This window comes from Olea europaea, chromosome 15, assembly GCF_002742605.1.
Source record: "Olea europaea var. sylvestris chromosome 15, O_europaea_v1, whole genome shotgun sequence".
In the NCBI taxonomy this organism is placed as follows: domain Eukaryota; kingdom Viridiplantae; phylum Streptophyta; class Magnoliopsida; order Lamiales; family Oleaceae; genus Olea; species Olea europaea.
In genome coordinates this window covers 30,496,719-30,514,710 of record NC_036251.1, presented here as the reverse complement: position 1 = coordinate 30,514,710, position 17,992 = coordinate 30,496,719, and the positions used below count along the sequence as shown (strand labels likewise).

The 17,992-nt window shown below is 32.3% G+C and overlaps 1 protein-coding gene across 1 annotated transcript; it reads left to right on the top strand.

Moving 5' to 3' along the window:
* Nucleotides 1-14,484: 14,484 nt before the first annotated feature.
* LOC111410858 (transcription factor UNE10-like) lies at nt 14,485-17,837 on the top strand. The gene is made up of 6 exons (XM_023041433.1): nt 14,485-14,854; nt 14,954-15,638; nt 15,813-15,914; nt 16,420-16,485; nt 17,108-17,473; nt 17,571-17,837. Exons 1-6 carry the CDS (start codon nt 14,745-14,747, stop codon nt 17,652-17,654), a joined length of 1,413 nt encoding a protein of 470 aa, XP_022897201.1. The 5' UTR covers nt 14,485-14,744; the 3' UTR covers nt 17,655-17,837.
* The last annotated feature ends 155 nt before the right edge of the window (nt 17,838-17,992 follow it).

The following is a 17,992-nucleotide window of genomic DNA, read 5'->3' as shown; positions in this document are numbered from 1 at the left end:
GATTTTTCACTGTTTTATTTATTTATTCTTTTATTTGGTAGATAGATTTTTCAACAATTCTCTATTTCTTTTTGGAAAATATTTCACCACAGCCCACCCATCTTACACGATTTTTTCATGTTAGTTACTCTTTTAATTTCTTTCAAAAATGATCACTTAATTTGTACTTTTATTTCAATTTAATCACATTTCCTAAGTCCATAAACATTATTAAAGAAAGAAATTGTGACCTAAAACATCTCCAACCCATTTCACTCTAAACCCATCTTATTTATTCATATTTAACTCATTACACCAGATGAACATGATTTCTTTATTTTTTAATTCTCGACAATTAATTTTCTTCAAATATTATTAATTACAAATTTTAATACTATTAAAATTGCTAATTTAAAGATTATGTTTAATTAATTAAATTATTGCATTTATTAATGAATAAAAAAAACATTGAACCTAATCAAATTAAAACAAATATAAATTAAGTTAACTCGTTTAGTAATAAATGAACAGTGTTGCACCACATTTAATGTTCATTATACAAATTTGATGTCAATATTTGATGTTGGGTTGGATGTCAAATTTCACACCAAAATGACCTTTTTCATCAAATTGGTGTTGAGTTTGGAGATGACTTAACTTATTGAATGGATCAATGTGCATACATCATTTACTACCATGAAAAATCCACAATTTTAAAACAAAGATTATGGAATTTATTTTTATATAATATTTATATATGATTTTAGCTCATTGCCTACTGTTAATAGGATATTTGGAAAATGGGGCTGAATCGTGAGGTAATTGCAGAATAAAAACTGTGGTAAACGAGTAAATAAGATGGATTTCTTGGGGAAATGAATGGAGTCTTTGGCAATTTGTATTGTTTTCAGATATGAGATTGACGTGATATAGCGAAATTGGTTTTATGTTAGTTTTGTCAAAAAATTTGAGAGAAATGGCTTGTTGGGTGGCGATTGTGATGAGTTGGATGATGGTGGCCAATAGCAGGTGGAGGTGGCGTTGGCAGGGTTGATTTTGGGTTGAGGTGGGGTGGGGGTTGGTGAAAGAAGATGAGTGTATGTGTTTTTTTGTTTTTTATTTCTTATTTTTTTAATTAATTATTTTTAGTAGAATAAATGGAAAATTACTCTTTTGCCCCTTGTAAATATTAAAAATGTGGTCAAGGTTAAATTTTTGGTCAACTGACGGAATTGTGGATGAAAACCATCCAAAAGGGTTTCACTTGCAATGTTTGGAAAGATTAGGGTTGACGGTTGAAACAAATCAAAGGTTTGAAAAAAAGCTGCTAATATTTTAAAGGTTTGAGGGTTTTGCTGCAATTATCCCTTTTCCTTATGCTAACCGTCAATTTCTTCTCTGATCGTATTATGCTCACAATTATCTACACCATTATGTCCAAATAGGATTACTCATAGAATAATGCTTATTTTGAAAAGTTAAAAATTGCAATTTTTTTTAATTAATCTTTTCTCCTTTTTTTTTTCCTTTTTTTTTTATTTTTTATTTTTGCTCTATCTTCCATGTCATTATTATGCGCACAACTATCTCCACCATTATGTCCAAAATAGGATTACTCATAGAATAATGCTTATTTTTGAAAAGTTAAAAATTGCAATTTTTTTTAATTAATCTTTTAAGACTAACGTTAGACAATTTTATTTACTAAATAAGACATGAAACTCACATCCAATTATATGCTGCTCAAGCATCTTTATAGACCATAGCTTCACAATTATTTTCTCAAAAATATAAATCGTACGACTACATACAATTACATGAAAGATAAACATAAAAATGTTTGCGTATGTTAAATTTAGTATATCAAATATGTATTCAATATTTTAAAGTCACATAATAGGATGTGAAAAGATTAAAGAAATTTCTTTTAAATACATAATTTTTAAATAATAACTTTTTCTAATGAGAGATTGAGCCTTGTTTGAACCACATTATTTTCATAAAAATACATTTTTGAATAGTGTAATGATGTGAAATGTGTGGTTAAAAAAATAAGAAAAAGTTCTAGATTTTCCTGTAATATTATTTTATTGAAAAATGTGTAGTTAGAATTATATCAAAACAATATTTCAGAATATATTTTTTCAAAAAAAAGGGGCTCAATCAAGAGCTTTACTTTCAGTGAAACTTTAAAATTAGCAAAATAAATATTTAGAAACCCCTATCTATTTTTTGACTCAACTATATAAATAACTTTTTTATAGAAAGTATTTGTATAGTCATGCTGTCAAATAGTCAATATAACATTCAGAAAACTTTTTGAATTCACAATCAAATAATCAATAATTTTTTAAATAAAAGTTTTACTATCTAAATCTATACATCTAAAAGCTTTATATGCAACAACTGTGTCAAATTTATACGAGAGTAGTTATATTGTCATTGCAGTTTTTTTATTGTTGCACCGCTTTTTAATTATGTGAAAGGTCTCCATAGTGACGAATCCAGCACCCGACTAGGGGGCACGACCTCGCATGCTAGATTTGTTGAAGTCCCTACAGAAAACTTGAAGATGAGGTCACACTCACGTAGGTGCAGAGGACGGAGGACAAGAGGTTGAAGGTGAGAGTAATTGGGGGCTTTTTCGAATTGGGCCTCTCGTTTTTATTTTAAAAAAAGGCCCAATATAAATATCTTAAATGGGAATAGTATGTTTTGAATAAGTAATCGCATCCCAAAATTCAATTGCAATTCCAGACGAAACAGGCAGTGCAAACCCTATCTCTATGGTCAGTAAATGGGGCCCGCCTGCAAGAGAACTGAATCAGGTGAATAACATTGCATTTCCAGTGAAAGTGGCGACACTTTCTTAGTACATGCTGCTGTGACTATGTTGGGACATATTGAGTAACTTGATATATCTAGCGCTTCAATTGCTACTTCTTTTACAAATGTTATTGGATTCAGTGTCATTGTAAGATACTTTTCTTGTCTCAACTTTTAATTCTGGCAATGATTGCTACCAGTTATGCTCCGTTTGTTTATCTCTTTTGAAATAATGAGAATGAAAAATATAGTCGTAACGAATTTCACACGAGAGATAGAAATTCAAATTTGATGGTTTGATACGATGGATAACGATCATTTTTTTCATTTTAATAAGTGAAGAATGGGAACCAAACAGAGACATATGTTTGAATAGTTTTGTGATTTGTAATAAAATTTTGAGAATAGATTCAAATCCATTAGCAGTAATAATGTTTTTTAGGTATATTTTGAGTTTTCAATCTTGAAATTTGGTTTTTAATGTAACACCCCGAATTTTTTTTACTATTGTTCATATGGACCTAAGCTTAATATTGGTCATTTAGCAAATTGAATGATCCATGTCTAGTCTTGTCATCACACTAAGTTCAAATGTAAAAAGATAAGCTTAACCCACTTATTCGCATAAAAGATTTACCTGGCTTTCGAGTACTTTTAGAATTTATCGTAAACTATTTAGATTGAATATTTAAGCATTTTTAGACGGTGACGAAAATATCAAATACAATACTCATTTTGTAGCTCGTATTAAATAATTTAATTTGGGCTCAAGAAAAAATAATTTTGAGTTAGTCATATTCGAGTTATTCTAATGAAAAGAAAAGTGCTAACCTTTAATAATAATAATAACAAAGAAAAAAGGGACGAAACTTCCATGTAAGAATTTGAAGAGATATTAAACGTAATTACCAAAATAATTAATCTAATTATGTCTTAAATAACTTGAAATTCATTGATTTTGAATTATGTCACCAACCTTTTGAAATTTCTTGAAGGTTACGTACTAGTGATTTATAAAGGGTGTAAGACAAGAGTGTTTTGTATTAGAAATTTTATAAGTTCATTTTTATTTTAACACGCGCACTCTATTCACTTCCACATTATCATTTCAAACAACTTTTTCAGAATTTTGGGTGTCAATTGATGTAAGAATACACCGTGCAAAATGGTAAGTTCTTATTCCTTGATGTTTGTATAATTTTTGGCATAAAATGCTAGGAGGCCTTCTGGTCAAACTCTATGTTAAATCCTTCGGGATGGACCATTAGGTCAAAAATGTTAAATCCTACAGAATTGACCATTTGGTCAAAGATGTTAAATCTTACGAGATGTGAGGACTCTTAAGAAATTCCTTGAGCTCTAAATTTAAGAAATGTTGGTATGTTATGTTAGTTTTATACTTTATATCATGTGAATAAGAATGTGTACGTATTCTTACTAAGTGTTTTCAAAATACTCACTCTTACATACTTTTCAGATAAGAAAGAGTTGTTTGGATGTGTGGAAGATTGACCGAGTGATGCTTATATATGGGGTCGTCAAGTAATGTTTCCAAAAAATATAATTGTCAAACTTTTATTTGAAGAACATTTTCATATTGAATTTTGTGCACATTGTTTAATAGCTATTTTGTGCATTTTCAGCACTTAGAGTGTGTTTGATTGGTATGAAAAATATCACCTAGAAAAGAAAATGTTTTCCATCTTTTGTGAAAAATAAAAACCACCTCTACCTAAGAAAAATGTTTTCCTTAAAAATAAGGAAAATTAGGCATATTTTTAAAAGTTGAAAAATATTTTTCATGGAAAAAAATAACAATCAAACATTCCAAGTAGGAATTTGGATGAAAAATTGATATTTTTCATGAAAAATAAATGTAATCAAACACACTCTTAATAAAAGTGATATTTCCGTTTAAATTAGACAAAAAAGATGTTCGTAACACCTGGAGTCTATTTTTATAAAAGAATAAAATAATGAAGATGACAAAAAATCTCGGGACGTTACATTTAAGGGTACCACAAGCTTCAGTTTTACTCTATAGGAATGTTGGTCTACTTACTAAATTACAGGATTCATGGCTTTTAGTTTCTATTCTTCCATACTTTTTTGTGTTCAGGATTTGACAAGAACACCTTTGTCTACATGTGGATTTCTTTAGAAATTAGAGATAAATCTAACTGAAAAGAAAGTCCCAACTTCATTCTTTTAGTGTTGCATCTATTCCCACTACTACGTCTAGTCGAGCATATGAGTTGTTAATATTTATATGATTTTTACGTTTTAGTCAATGGTAAACGATTGCCCTAGATGATCTATAACCCTGAATCCGCCATTTGTCCCCCATGTTGGAAAAAATGAGTAAATGACTGACTTTAGGCAAGATTTTCGGTGGGACCCGTTGGTCCAATTGGAAGATCAAAGTTGATCCGTCTTCTCTTACGTTAGAGTATCAAAATCATATATTTACATGACAAAAATGAAACTCGGGTGAATGAGAAATTGGAGTTCAAAGTTGACCATTGGAAGATGGTTTTATGTGGAAAAATAGCTTCTCCCACATAGGAAAAGGAAGAAAGCAAGAACCATTTTAAATATGGTTGCACATTGGAAGGGTGTAATCATGTGCAGCATAGAAGCTCTCTCCACGTACTCGCACAGAGGGGTGCAAATCTCGGACCGAAATAGCTTTCGAACCTTGAACTTGTGTGCGAGCGCGACCTGCATACACGAATATCGGACCGAATGAAGTAAAAATTGGCCCCTACAATTTTTGTCTGTGTCTGTGTCTTTGTCCAATAAAGTCTTGATTTCTTGCATACACATATCTGTCTAGTAAGGTCGTTGTGATATTGTTTAGACACTGTATTAGTTCGTCGGAATAGTTTCTGTGGTGCTCAGATTCTACGGGTTTTGCCGTTATATTTTGGGAAACAGACGTTCAGATTAAATCTCAAGCACTTACGGTGAGGGGGCGAATCTGTTTTAAGGAAATTGTGTTCGCACAGGCCTCGGGTTGAAAATTTATCTGCTATTTATTTAGTTTGCATTTTATTCTTACAGATTTATTTATTTAACGATTTACACGTTTGCAACATACTTGACTCATATATTGTTTGTTAAATTTATGTTAGAAATAGTTAAATAAAAAAAACTGTTTTTTTCCTAATTCATTATATGTGTGAAAATAGATTTCACATATACGGTATTTCTACTTATAAATGCAAAAATTTGTGTTATTTTAGTTAGTGTATGAATAAAAACACTTTATGCAAATTTTGTGTAAATACGGTGAGAAGCTGTGTTATCACCGCAACAAAATGGTGTTGTTAAACGGAAAAATCGCACTTTAAAGAAAATGATGAATGCAATGCTAGTAAGTTCTGGATTACCTAAAAACATGTGGGGAGAAGCTGTGTTATCATCAAATTATCTTTTAAATAAGGTACCCCGAAAGAAAATGGAAAAGACCCCTTATTAGTTATGGAAAGGAAGAAAATCTTCCTATAAATACATACGAGTGCGGGGGTGTCTTGCTAATGTGGTCGTTCCAACACCAAAAAATGTAAGGATAGGGCCAAAGACAATAGATTGCATCTTTATTGGGTATGCACACAATAGTAGTGCTTATTGGTTTCTTGTGTATAATTCTAAAATCTCTGACATACACGAAAACACGATATTAGAATCAAGAAATGTTTCATTCTTTGAACATGCATTTTCGTACAAGTCCAAAGAGGAAGCAAGCTTTTCCAAACGAACATATGATACTATGACTGAAAATAGTCATGATGAAGAATTAGAAGATAAGACTGGGGTTAGACATAGCAAACAGGAAAGGACAGAAAAATCGTATGGTCCTGATTTTCTTACCTATATGCTAGAAAGTTAACCTCAAAATTATCAAGAGGCTGTGAATTTCTCAGAGGGACCTCAATGGAAGGAGGCCATTAAAAGTGAGATAGATTTCATACTGTAAAACCATATATGGGAGTTAGTGAATTTTCTTTCTGGAAGCAAACCACTAAGCTATAAATGGATTTTCAAAAGGAAAATGAGAGCAGATGGAACTATCGAAAAGTACAAGGCCAGATTAGTAATAAAATGTTACAAACAAAGGGAATGCCTTGATTACTTTGATACGTATTCTCCAGTGACGAGAATAACAATTATTAGGTTGATACTTACGATTACTGCTTTGCGAAATCTTAAAGTACATCAAATGGATGTTAAAACTACCTTCCTAAATGGAGATTTAGAAGAAGAAATTTATATGAAACAACTCGAGGGGTTTTCGTCACTATGGCAGAAAAAGAAAGTTTGTAAATTGGTAAAGTCACTATATAGCTTGAAACAAGTACCAAAACAATGACATGAAAATTTTGATAATGTCATGATAGAGAGTGGATTTAAAATTAATAAGTGTGACAAATGTGTTTACGTCAAAGACACTAAAAATGGTTATGTCATTACGTTAACGACATGCTTATTATTGGTAGTGACAATAAGATGATTGAATCCACTAAAAATATGTTGAATTCGAGATTTGACAGGAAAGATATGAGTTTAGCTGATGTCATTCTTGGAGTCAAAATCTCAAGAACATCAGATGAGCTTGTTCTAGGTTAGTCACATTATGTGGACAAATTTTGAAAAAATTCAATAAGGATGATACTGGCTTTGCTAGAACGTCGATAGATACGAGTCAAAATCTTTCTAAAAATAAAGGTGAAAGTGTCTCTCAAGTAGAATACTCGATAATTATTGAAAGTCTAATATATTTGATGAGTTGTACAAAACCAGATATAGCCTGCACAGTCAGTAAATTGAGTAGATACACGAGTAATCCAGGAGCTAATCACTGGAAATGAATAGTAAGAGTATTAAAGTACTTAAAATATACTCGTGACTATGGACTGCATTATACCAGATATCCAGCTGTCACTGAAGGATACAGTGATGCTAATTGGATATCTGATATAAAAGACTCAAAATCCGCCAGTGGATTTGTGTTTACATTGGGAGGTGCTGTCATATCGTGGAAATCCTCTAAATAAATAGTTATAACCAGATCTAGATGGAATCTGAGTTTATAGCTCTAGATAAATGTGGTGAAAAGACCGAATGGTTGCACTTCTTAGAGGATATTTCAAGATGGTCAAAATCTGTGCCAGCAATTTGCATATATTGTGACAGCCAATCAGCAATAGGAAGGGCACAAAGTAACATGTACGATGATAGGTCTAGACATATACGTCGTAAATACAATACCGTAAGACAACTACTCTCAACTAAAGTTACCACTATTGACTACGTAAGGTCAAAGATAACATTGCGAATCCGCTAACTAAAGGGTTAAATAGAGAGTTAGTTGGGAAGTCATCGAAAGAAATGAGACTTAAGCTCTTGAATGAATAAGTCATTACAAAGAAAACCCAACCTAGTTGACTGGAGATCCCAAGATTTAGGTTTAAAAGGACAACCTAATTTTAAAGGCTTAATAAAATCACTGTGGAGGTGTTTCCTCCTGTCCATTCCTATGATCTAACAATGATATCCGTAAGGATAAAGGATAAGCAATAGACTTTTAATGATTCTTATGTGTCGAAGTTCGAGCCAAGTAATGCGGGTTACTTGTAATAAGAAATCACCTGTGTGAGAGAGAAGTGGGGTCGCTTTTAAGAGAATTGTGTGTGGCTCAATTCTTAAGAACTCTCACAGAACCAGGCATATGTTCATGGCCAAAACGAACATAATAATGAGAACTGAATTGTGTTAGGAAGAATCATGTGTGGAGTATATCATCGTTTACATAAATCGCAGAACAATGCAAGGACAACATTTCTACTGGTCAGCTAGTAAAATAAATATACTTTCACAAGGGAAGGTTCAAAGGGTGATACCTACCTATCCTATGCAGGCTTCAGCCGTTGAACTTTATCGCCTAGTCTTGTGTCTCACAGTCACCAAGTCTCGTGTCTCACGATCTCATGTCTTTCCCAATTTTCATTCATGTGGAGGATTGTAGGAAAAAATGAGTAAATTACTTACTTTTGGCAAGATTTTCGGTGGGACCCATTGGTCCAATTTGGAAGATCAAAGTTGATCCGTGTTTTCCTCTGTAAGAGCATCAGAATCATATATTTACTTGCCAAAAATGAAGTTCGAGTGAATGAGAAATTGGAGCTCAAAGTTGACTATTAGAAGATGATTTTATGTGGGAAAATAACTTTTGTCCCACATAAGAAAATGAAGAAAATAATAACCACTTTAAATATGGTTGCACATTGAAAGGGTGTAATCATGTGTGACATAAAGGCTCTCTCCACGTGCACGCACAGGGGGGGTGCAAATCTTGGACCGAAATAGCCTTCGGATCTTGAACTTGTGTGCGGGCGCGACTTGCGTATACGAATGTTGGACCGAATGAAGCAAAAATTGGCACATTCGGAGAGCCCATGTTTTGCAATTTTTTTTCTTGCTTTCTCAACCTGACTTTTGAGTTTTTGAAACTTCCAAAACTCCCAAAAATTGAAGTGACTCCAATGTTAATTGTCATAGAGTTAATGACAGATTTATGTTATATTAAATCTCAAGTTTTCAGCAATTTAGACAGATGAAAAAGAAAAATGTTTTCTTCCTCACTATTCAGAAAACGTCCGCTGCAATTTCTGTTCGTGTCTTTGTCCAGTAAGATCTTGATTTCTTGCATACACATATCTGTCCAGTAAGATCGTTGTGATATTGTTCAGACACTGTATTAATTCGCTGAAGTAGTTTCTGTGGTGCTCAGATTATACGGGTTTTGCCATTGTATCCTGGAAAACAGACACTCAGATTAAATCTCAAGCACTTACAGTAAGGGGACGAATCTGTTTTAAAGAAACTGTGCTCGCGCAGGTCTCGGGTTGAAAATTTATCTGCTCTTTATCTAGTTTTGCATTTTATCTTTGCAGATTTATTTATTTAGCGATTTACATGTTTGCAACATACTTGACTCATATGTTATTTGTTAAATTTATGTTAGAAATATATAAATAAAATAAATTATTTTTTCCTAATTCGTTATATGTGTGAAAATAGATTTCACATATATCGATATACAGTATTTCTACTTGTAAATGCAAAAATTTGTGTTATTTCAGTTAGTGTATGAATAAAAACACTTTATGCAAATTCTGTGCAAATACGGTGAACTTTGCTACCATATACTGTGAGTTTTCTGCAAATACAATAGACAACATATATGGTAAGCTGCAAATACAGTAAGGTGCAAATATGGTAAGTTGCCTGCAAATACGGTATGCTGCAAATACTATAAGCTGCAAATACGGTATAATGCAAATACGGTAAGCTGCAAATACGATAAGCTACTTGCAAATACGGTAAGTGCCATATACGGTATGCTTAAAATTGGTGTTTAAATTACACATACGGCATGTGATAATTCGGTTGCATTAACATCACTATATTACAACACCCCAGCATATCGACACTTACGTTCTAAAACCATTTTTTTGGTTGTATTCTTGTCGTCAATCTTCATTAGTTATCACATCTCTCAATAATGACGATTTTCATCCAAAAAATTCGTCAGGAGAGCATAAAAAGATTTATTTACCCTTTATATTTATAAAAAAAATACAAAAGTTCGATAGACATATTTGTCATTCATTTCAAAGCAAGCCAACAAAAGTGCGACGATTAACAAACATTGAGGATATTTAACGCGAAAAAATAAAAATATGGTAGGAATATAATTATTCATGCTTAACCACGATATATATATATATATATATATATATATATTACTTTTTATTTAGATGAAATCATTTTAGAAAAAAAAAATACCACTATAAAATATTGTTATAAATTTCATACAATTATTTTAATATAATTTTATTTTTCAAATAACGAACATTTAAGAATAATTTTAAAAAGCTAGTGAAATTTATTAATATTTTACATTACTTGATTTGGTAGTATTTTCTCTATTTTTAAAATTTTTTTTATCTCTTTATATTTATTGTATGCTAAGTTCAGAAAATTTCAGTGCTATTAATTAAAAATCTAAAAGACATTGGCATTAAAGTTTTAAAGATTAGATTCTCTTTAGGTCATCATTTCATTTTTAAATGACAAATCGATATTGATTAAGAATAAATGATTCCATAGACAAAATAAAACTTTTTAAAATTAAAGCAATATGTTTTTTTTTGTGGTAAATCAAAATCAAGAAAAAACAATATACAAGAATTACTTAAAAGAGAATGACAAAACGAGAAATTTATGTTAAGAATGGAGATTTCTGAAGTTTTTGAAAAAATAATAGAGTCTATGTGATTGTCATAAACATCAAGAAAAGTTTATTTAATTTGCCTTTTTTTTTTAATTTACTAAATATTTGTAGATTATAACGTCTTTATTTAACTTTCTTCCCTTTTGTGCAGCCTTAATCAGATTTTTTTAATAGATTTTGATAAATGTTGATGAAATATATGGTTAAAAAGTTGTGATTTTTATGAAATATGTAGTTAAAATTAATTGTAAACTTTGATTTAAATTAAAGTCCAAATTTTAATCCCTACCAAACTTGGGCTTACTACTATAGTCCGTTTGGTGTACATTTTTTAGATGAAAATGTATTTTAAACATCATATCGCGGGTCCCCCATTAGAGTGTAGAAGTCAAAAATTGTGTGCTGATGTGACGAAAAAAATGCATTTTTGGCTCCAAAAATGAGTACCAAACAGGGGATATAATAGACCTCAAAACATTAGTATTACTCATATAATCATATTCCTCTTCAGATTTGGGACTCTCATATTTACTTGAGGGTGTTTGGAAGATATTATTATGTAAAAATGTATTTTTGAATAGTAAATAGATGGAAAATGTGTGGTTGAAAAATAAGGAAATTTTTTTGATTTACGTTTAATATTATTTTAATAAAGAATGTGTGGTTGAAAAGAAGAGAGAGAAAAATGCATTTTGAAAAAAATAAATACCAAATGGGGCTATACTGATTTTACATTCATCATAGCAAACCGAGTAAGCACTTTAATTGTATGAGTAGTTTGAGTCAATGTTAACATCAATGATTTAATTATGTCCATAATCATTTCCATTCCTAATAGCTTTATCTTTTCCTTATGAAATTCTGAAAATAAATCTGACTTTATTTGCTTAATTAGTTAATTATTTGGATCAATTAGCAATGTATGATTCACATACAAAAGCAGGTACATATGTTCTTTATTTTCAGATTTATAAGAAAGGCAATGATCAAACTCACTTCTTTTAAAGTTTAAGGATATCACAAAGATATATATGAAACCTCTTGAGCATACATGCTGCATTCACTGTATATAATTCAATTACCATGCTAGATGTAAATCCACTTTTTTTTTATCGAATTTTTTACCTACATTCACAAAAAGAGGACGGGTCCCACACGCCAGAATTTTTAAATGCACACGGGGCCCAAGTGCATGTGAGAGTAGGTAACCAATTCGGTAACCCAAATTCGGTACATATATATATTTATCCATAATTCAATGAGCACCTACTCATCTTATGTTAAGTATCGATAACATGTCATATAAATCTATTGGTGAATTTCAAACTTAATTCAAATGTTGATGCTCATCATAAATGTATCCGCTAATAAATTTATATGATACGTCGCTGGTGTTTAACATAAAATAAGTACCGATGCTCAATATATCATTCTTGTACATATTAACCCGAGATTCTACAAGATATTAGGAAAAATATAAAATGCCCCTATACCACAACCTAAAAAGCGTCCGTATCAAACAAATATAAATTACATGCCACAAAGATTGATGCGTCGTTCTATTCGGTGATTTAATTCTTCAAAGAGGAAAGTGTCTTTTATAAGTAGTGCTTCCAAAAATGCAACTTTGAGCCATCTGCTTGTATCAACTTTCACAGTCTGCAAGTCTGTGGCTCACTTTCGTAAAGTCTTAATGTTAATCGTCGATCAATCATACAAAATTAAATTCGTTTTGAGCAATTTGGCAAATGGCAATCTTATTTTTGCAGTCCAAAGTTTGGGTTCCCCAAGCGTAATTGACTGGACAGTTGTAGTAATCTGACTCTCTTACTTACATATGCTTACAAACTCTTCAATCATGCAATTCCCTATTTCGCTCTGTTTATAGTTTATACCGTGCGCCAAAGATGCCGAATTCAGTGTAAAGTGGTTATTAGAATTCAGTCGAGAATTAGGATATCTATATATGGGGGAACGTTCCTCCTACATATGGATTTGACAAGTATTTTTTACAAATAATCGTGACCTTTAATTGATTTTACTAGGATTATGAGAGAGTTAGTTATAACCACTTGAGATCTATGAGTTACTAATCGTTGGATCTGCTTCAATTAAATACGATTATTTGTCAAAAATACTTGTCAAATTCATGTGTAGGAGGAACGCTTCCCTCTATATATTACTCAACTATAATTCTGTTCGATTTATGATTATTGTTATATTCGAAGACTAGGTAGTGGTGCTTACTTAGTGATTGTTTGGTATAGATTTTAAGTCAATTAAAATCAATTTTTTGACTATTATTTCACTATTTCATGCGTCATTTTTTAATTTTTCTCTCACATGTAGGACACACTTTATCTTTAGCGGTCAAAAAATCAATTATCAAAATCTCTACCAAAAAAACACTTAGTATGTAATACTTTGAATAATAAGTTCATTACTAACACGATAAGTCATTGCCTGAAAATAAAGCCACTGAATAAGATTTTTTTTTAAAACCATAATGGTCATTAACTTGACGTCGTAGTTGAATTTGATAACTACATTTCAGTCTGAGCGATGATCGAACATATTGCTTTGCACTATTTATTAGACTAAGTCCTTGTTTGAACCTCATTCTTTTAATTTTTTTTTTAAAATTCATTTTCAATCACACATTTTCCTAATAAAATAATTGTGCATGTAATCAAAAACTTCTTTTTACCATTTAATTATACATTTTTCAAATAAATCACTAATATAAAATATATCTTCCTAAATTGGGACTTAGACAGAGCCTAAGTAACTTGAGTATTCATTTAAGCTCGGTTCCACAATGAAATGAGTGAAATCAAAAGTAATCTTAGCCTTTGTCTGGGTCCCATTTTCTCAAGAATTCCTTTTTATTTTTTCAAAATTATTTCTAACCATACATCCTCTTATAAAATAATTTAACAAGCGAATCGAAATATTTTCTAATATTTAACTACAAATTCTCCAAAAAATTATTATTTCAAAATACATTTTTCTAACAAAAATAGAACTAAAACAAAGACTTAATTTAAATTTGATGATACTATACACGTAACACCCGTACACATTCGGTAACGGTATCTAATTCTAATGATTGAAAATTGAAATTACTATATATAGAGCCCGTTTGGTAACCATTTTCTTTAAAATGTATTTTTCTTTCTCTTCTTTTCAACTATACATTCTTTATTAAAATAATATTACACGTAAATCAAAAACTTTTCTTTATTTTTCAACCATACATTTTACATCAATTTACTATTCTAAAATGCATTTTTACATAAAAATGCTTATCAAACACCTCCATAATGTATTTAAAGTAGATCCGCCCACAAAATCTCTTTCAAAAGATACCCAAAATTTCTCTCCCTCAATTAGATATACTACCTTTCTATTCATGGAGACCACATTTGTACATTCATGCATTGTATCTCTCTCAATTTAAGTTTGTTCTTATCTCTACGAATCACAATTTGTCCTTTAATTTTCAATGGTCCACATCCAAATATATATTGTACACAAAGAAAATGATTTTCTCCTGTTTCTTCATTTTCATTACAACCTTAACTATTTTCTCCCAGAAAATATGGAAGTCTAAACTGTGTAAACTTGTGTATCTTTGAAGATGAATCAGTGTGTACCAAGCTCGGAGCTTGAATATCAGAATCCCACCACTCCTAGTCTCACTCTTCCTGCTCCTTCAAACTTCAATTCCTTGACCCCTCAAGTTCCTTCGTAATCTCTCTCTCTCTCTCTCCCTCCCGCCCCCACCCCCCAGAGATTATACATATGGCAAAGTTGAATTGTGTTCTTTATGTTCTTATTACACTGCAGGTTGGACTATGAAGTAGCAGAGTTAACGTGGGAAAATGGGCAGCTAGCCATGCATGGTTTAGGCCCTCCGAGGGTGCCTAATAAAGCTACTACCAATTCCTCGCCCACAAAGTACACTTGGGATAAGCCACGGGCCGGTGGAACCCTGGAGTCAATAGTCAACCAAGTCACACGCCTCCCGGACAGTAAGTCAACCGTGGATGGAGGTGGAATCAGTGGTCCTGAGCTGGTGAAATGGATTGACAACCACCACTCTCTGGCCAATCACGCCGTCGGTGCTTCAGTCCCCGATTTCCTAGTGCCATGCACTAATACTATCAGCAGAAATGACAATCAAGAAACTTCAGCTACACGAGTGATGGAATCCGTGCCGGGAATTGGCACGTGCGTGGTCGGATGCTCCACCGGTGTGGGATCTTGCAGCGGCACCGGCTTAAGGGGCTCGAGGATAGCACGTGTGGGAATGAATAATTCACACAAATGGCCGAGACCTGAGCAAAGCATGAGTGGGAGCGCCACGTGTGGGAGAGAGAGTCGTCAAGTCACACTTGACAGTTGCCAAAAAGGACTTGATGCAAGGTTCACCTCCACAGCTTCGTTGGGTTCGCCGGAAAACACCAGCTCCGCCAAAGATTGTTCCAAAACCGCAGAGGACCATGACTCGGTTTGTCACAGCATAACAAGGGTAAGCTTATCTGTTCTTGTCCGTTATCCATGTGCTTTAATTTCTTCAATAAAACAAATTTGTACCCTTTTGTCATATGTAGGTTTATCATTTACCAGGTGCTTGATTGTTAGATTGTATACATTTAAAGTGTGTAATTTTTCCAGTTTTGATGATTTATCTGTTAATTTATAGACTGTGGCCGGTGATGAGGAGGGGAAGAAGAAAGGACACGGAAAATCCTCGGTTTCTACCAAAAGAAGCCGCGCAGCTGCAACTCACAACCAGTCTGAACGTGTAGGAATTTTTCATAATTCTCTTTGATTAATAAACGTTATATCTAATGCGGTAACATTCTTGGGAACGAATCTTCTTACGTTATTCTGTGTGCATATATGCTAATGTAATTCTATTACTAATAAGATTGATAAACTGTATAAAGGAAACAAAAATATTCTTTTCTGCTTTTTTGAGGGGACTGATAATGATTTCTGAGATAACAATTTAAAATATCAAGATATCTACTTGCTTATTTTATGGTAGAATTTCGCCACATATTACAGTTTCAGCTTTCTTAATCTACATATTTTAATATTTATGATGAATTTTTATGGTGTTCATAGGTAACAGATATTTAGCTCCGGTTTGTATGGATTCTTTAAAATTCTTTTAAATTTCGGATTCTTATAATTTTTCCTTTTTATTAACCACGTATTTAAAATAAAAAAAACTCATTTTCACAAAATTTATCCTTAAAAAATCTAAATCATACATGTCATTAATAAATTTATTGATGTCTCAGAAAAGAAGAGACAAAATTAATCAAAGGATGAAGACTTTGCAGAAGTTGGTCCCCAATTCAAGCAAGGTATGAATATTTTACTTCATAAGTATTAATTAAGCAATTTGCACTTTATGATATTCCCTCATTTAACTGCAACATAATGATATTATGACCTACCAATTTAAGTCCCTGTTTGCCTCCATTTCTTAAATATTATTTTTTCTCAAACTCATTTTTAACTACATATTTTATGGAGTCCGCAATTTTTATCGACTTTTATTAAAATTTACTAAAAAAACTGTTTTTAATCCAAATCAAACAAAGGTTAATTTTAATAAATTAAATTGTAGGCTTCAATTATTCAAAGTATAGACTGCTGCTGCAGCACACAATGTTCTGAAAAGTGGCCCTATACAGTTTGATGAATTCACATGGTAATTTTAATAAAGATCCCAGTCCATATAAATTTTGATATACAGACAAGACAACAAGACAGAGAGTTGTTGGTTATAAAGACAATCATATGTGTTACCACATAAATTTGGTCAAGGTGGGGAAACAATTTATGCTTGGTGACCCCTTGGATGGATAAATTGTTTCAATGACATCGTCATAAATGGATCGAGTCAAGCACATTTAGTATATTTTATTGAATAGGAATCGATGAATATTGTACAAACATCTCATAGTACTAAATATTGTCTAGGCGGATAAAGCCTCGATGCTCGATGAAGTGATAGAATACCTGAAACAACTTCAAGCTCAAGTTCAGATGATGAGTAGAATGAGTAGAATGAACATGTCATCTATGATGTTGCCTTTGGCAATGCAACAACAGCTTCAAATGCCTATGATGTCTCCCATGGGAATGGCCGGAATGGGAATGGCTCCTATGGGAATGGGATTCATGGACATCAACACAACTGGCCGTGCCGGAATGCCTCCGGTTCTTTCTCCTCCTGTGGCAGCCTTCATGCCTGTGCCATCGTGGGATAATCCCGGTGATTGTTTGCCACCAACTTCGGTAATGCCAACAGACCCCTTATCGGCATTCCTAGCATGCCAATCACAGGTAAATTATATATAATAAAGTTTGTCACACATTTCTCTCTCGTAATCATTTTTCATTGTATCGAGTTAAAGAAGTTGTGGTTGATCTGAAATTGCAGCCAATGACTATTGATGCTTATACCAGGATGGCTGCTTTGTATCAACAGTTCCAACAACAAAATGGTCCTAATTCAAAAAATTAATCACGAAGGGCATGTTTGGTATATATAATATTGGACGACTCATTCTGCAAGATGGATATGACTTCAATATTGTTATAATTCTATAATCATGTTCGTTACCGTGTTGAGTCCGACCTACAAAAATTGCCAGAACCATGTTGAAATATGTACCTTCAGTATGTCCTTTTAATTTGCTTTCTCCAAGGAGCGATGCTATGTGTACAAAGAAGGTTGACAAACTTGAGTTGGCAAAATCCATATCACTCATTTCAAAATCAGATTTTGAAATCAAAATAAAACAACGGTTTGGATCTTGCCAACACCTATTTTGTTAACAAACTTTGTCTACCTACTTGGTA

Excerpts from the sequence above, each read along its gene's own strand:
- LOC111410858 (XM_023041433.1), top strand. The coding sequence starts at position 14,745 with ATGAATCAGTGTGTACCAAGCTCGGAGCTTGAATATCAGAATCCCACC. Across the intron at positions 14,855-14,953 it reads TTGACCCCTCAAGTTCCTTC|GTTGGACTATGAAGTAGCAG; the intron begins GTAATCTCTCTC and ends ATTACACTGCAG. Across the intron at positions 16,486-17,107 it reads TGGTCCCCAATTCAAGCAAG|GCGGATAAAGCCTCGATGCT; the intron begins GTATGAATATTT and ends AATATTGTCTAG.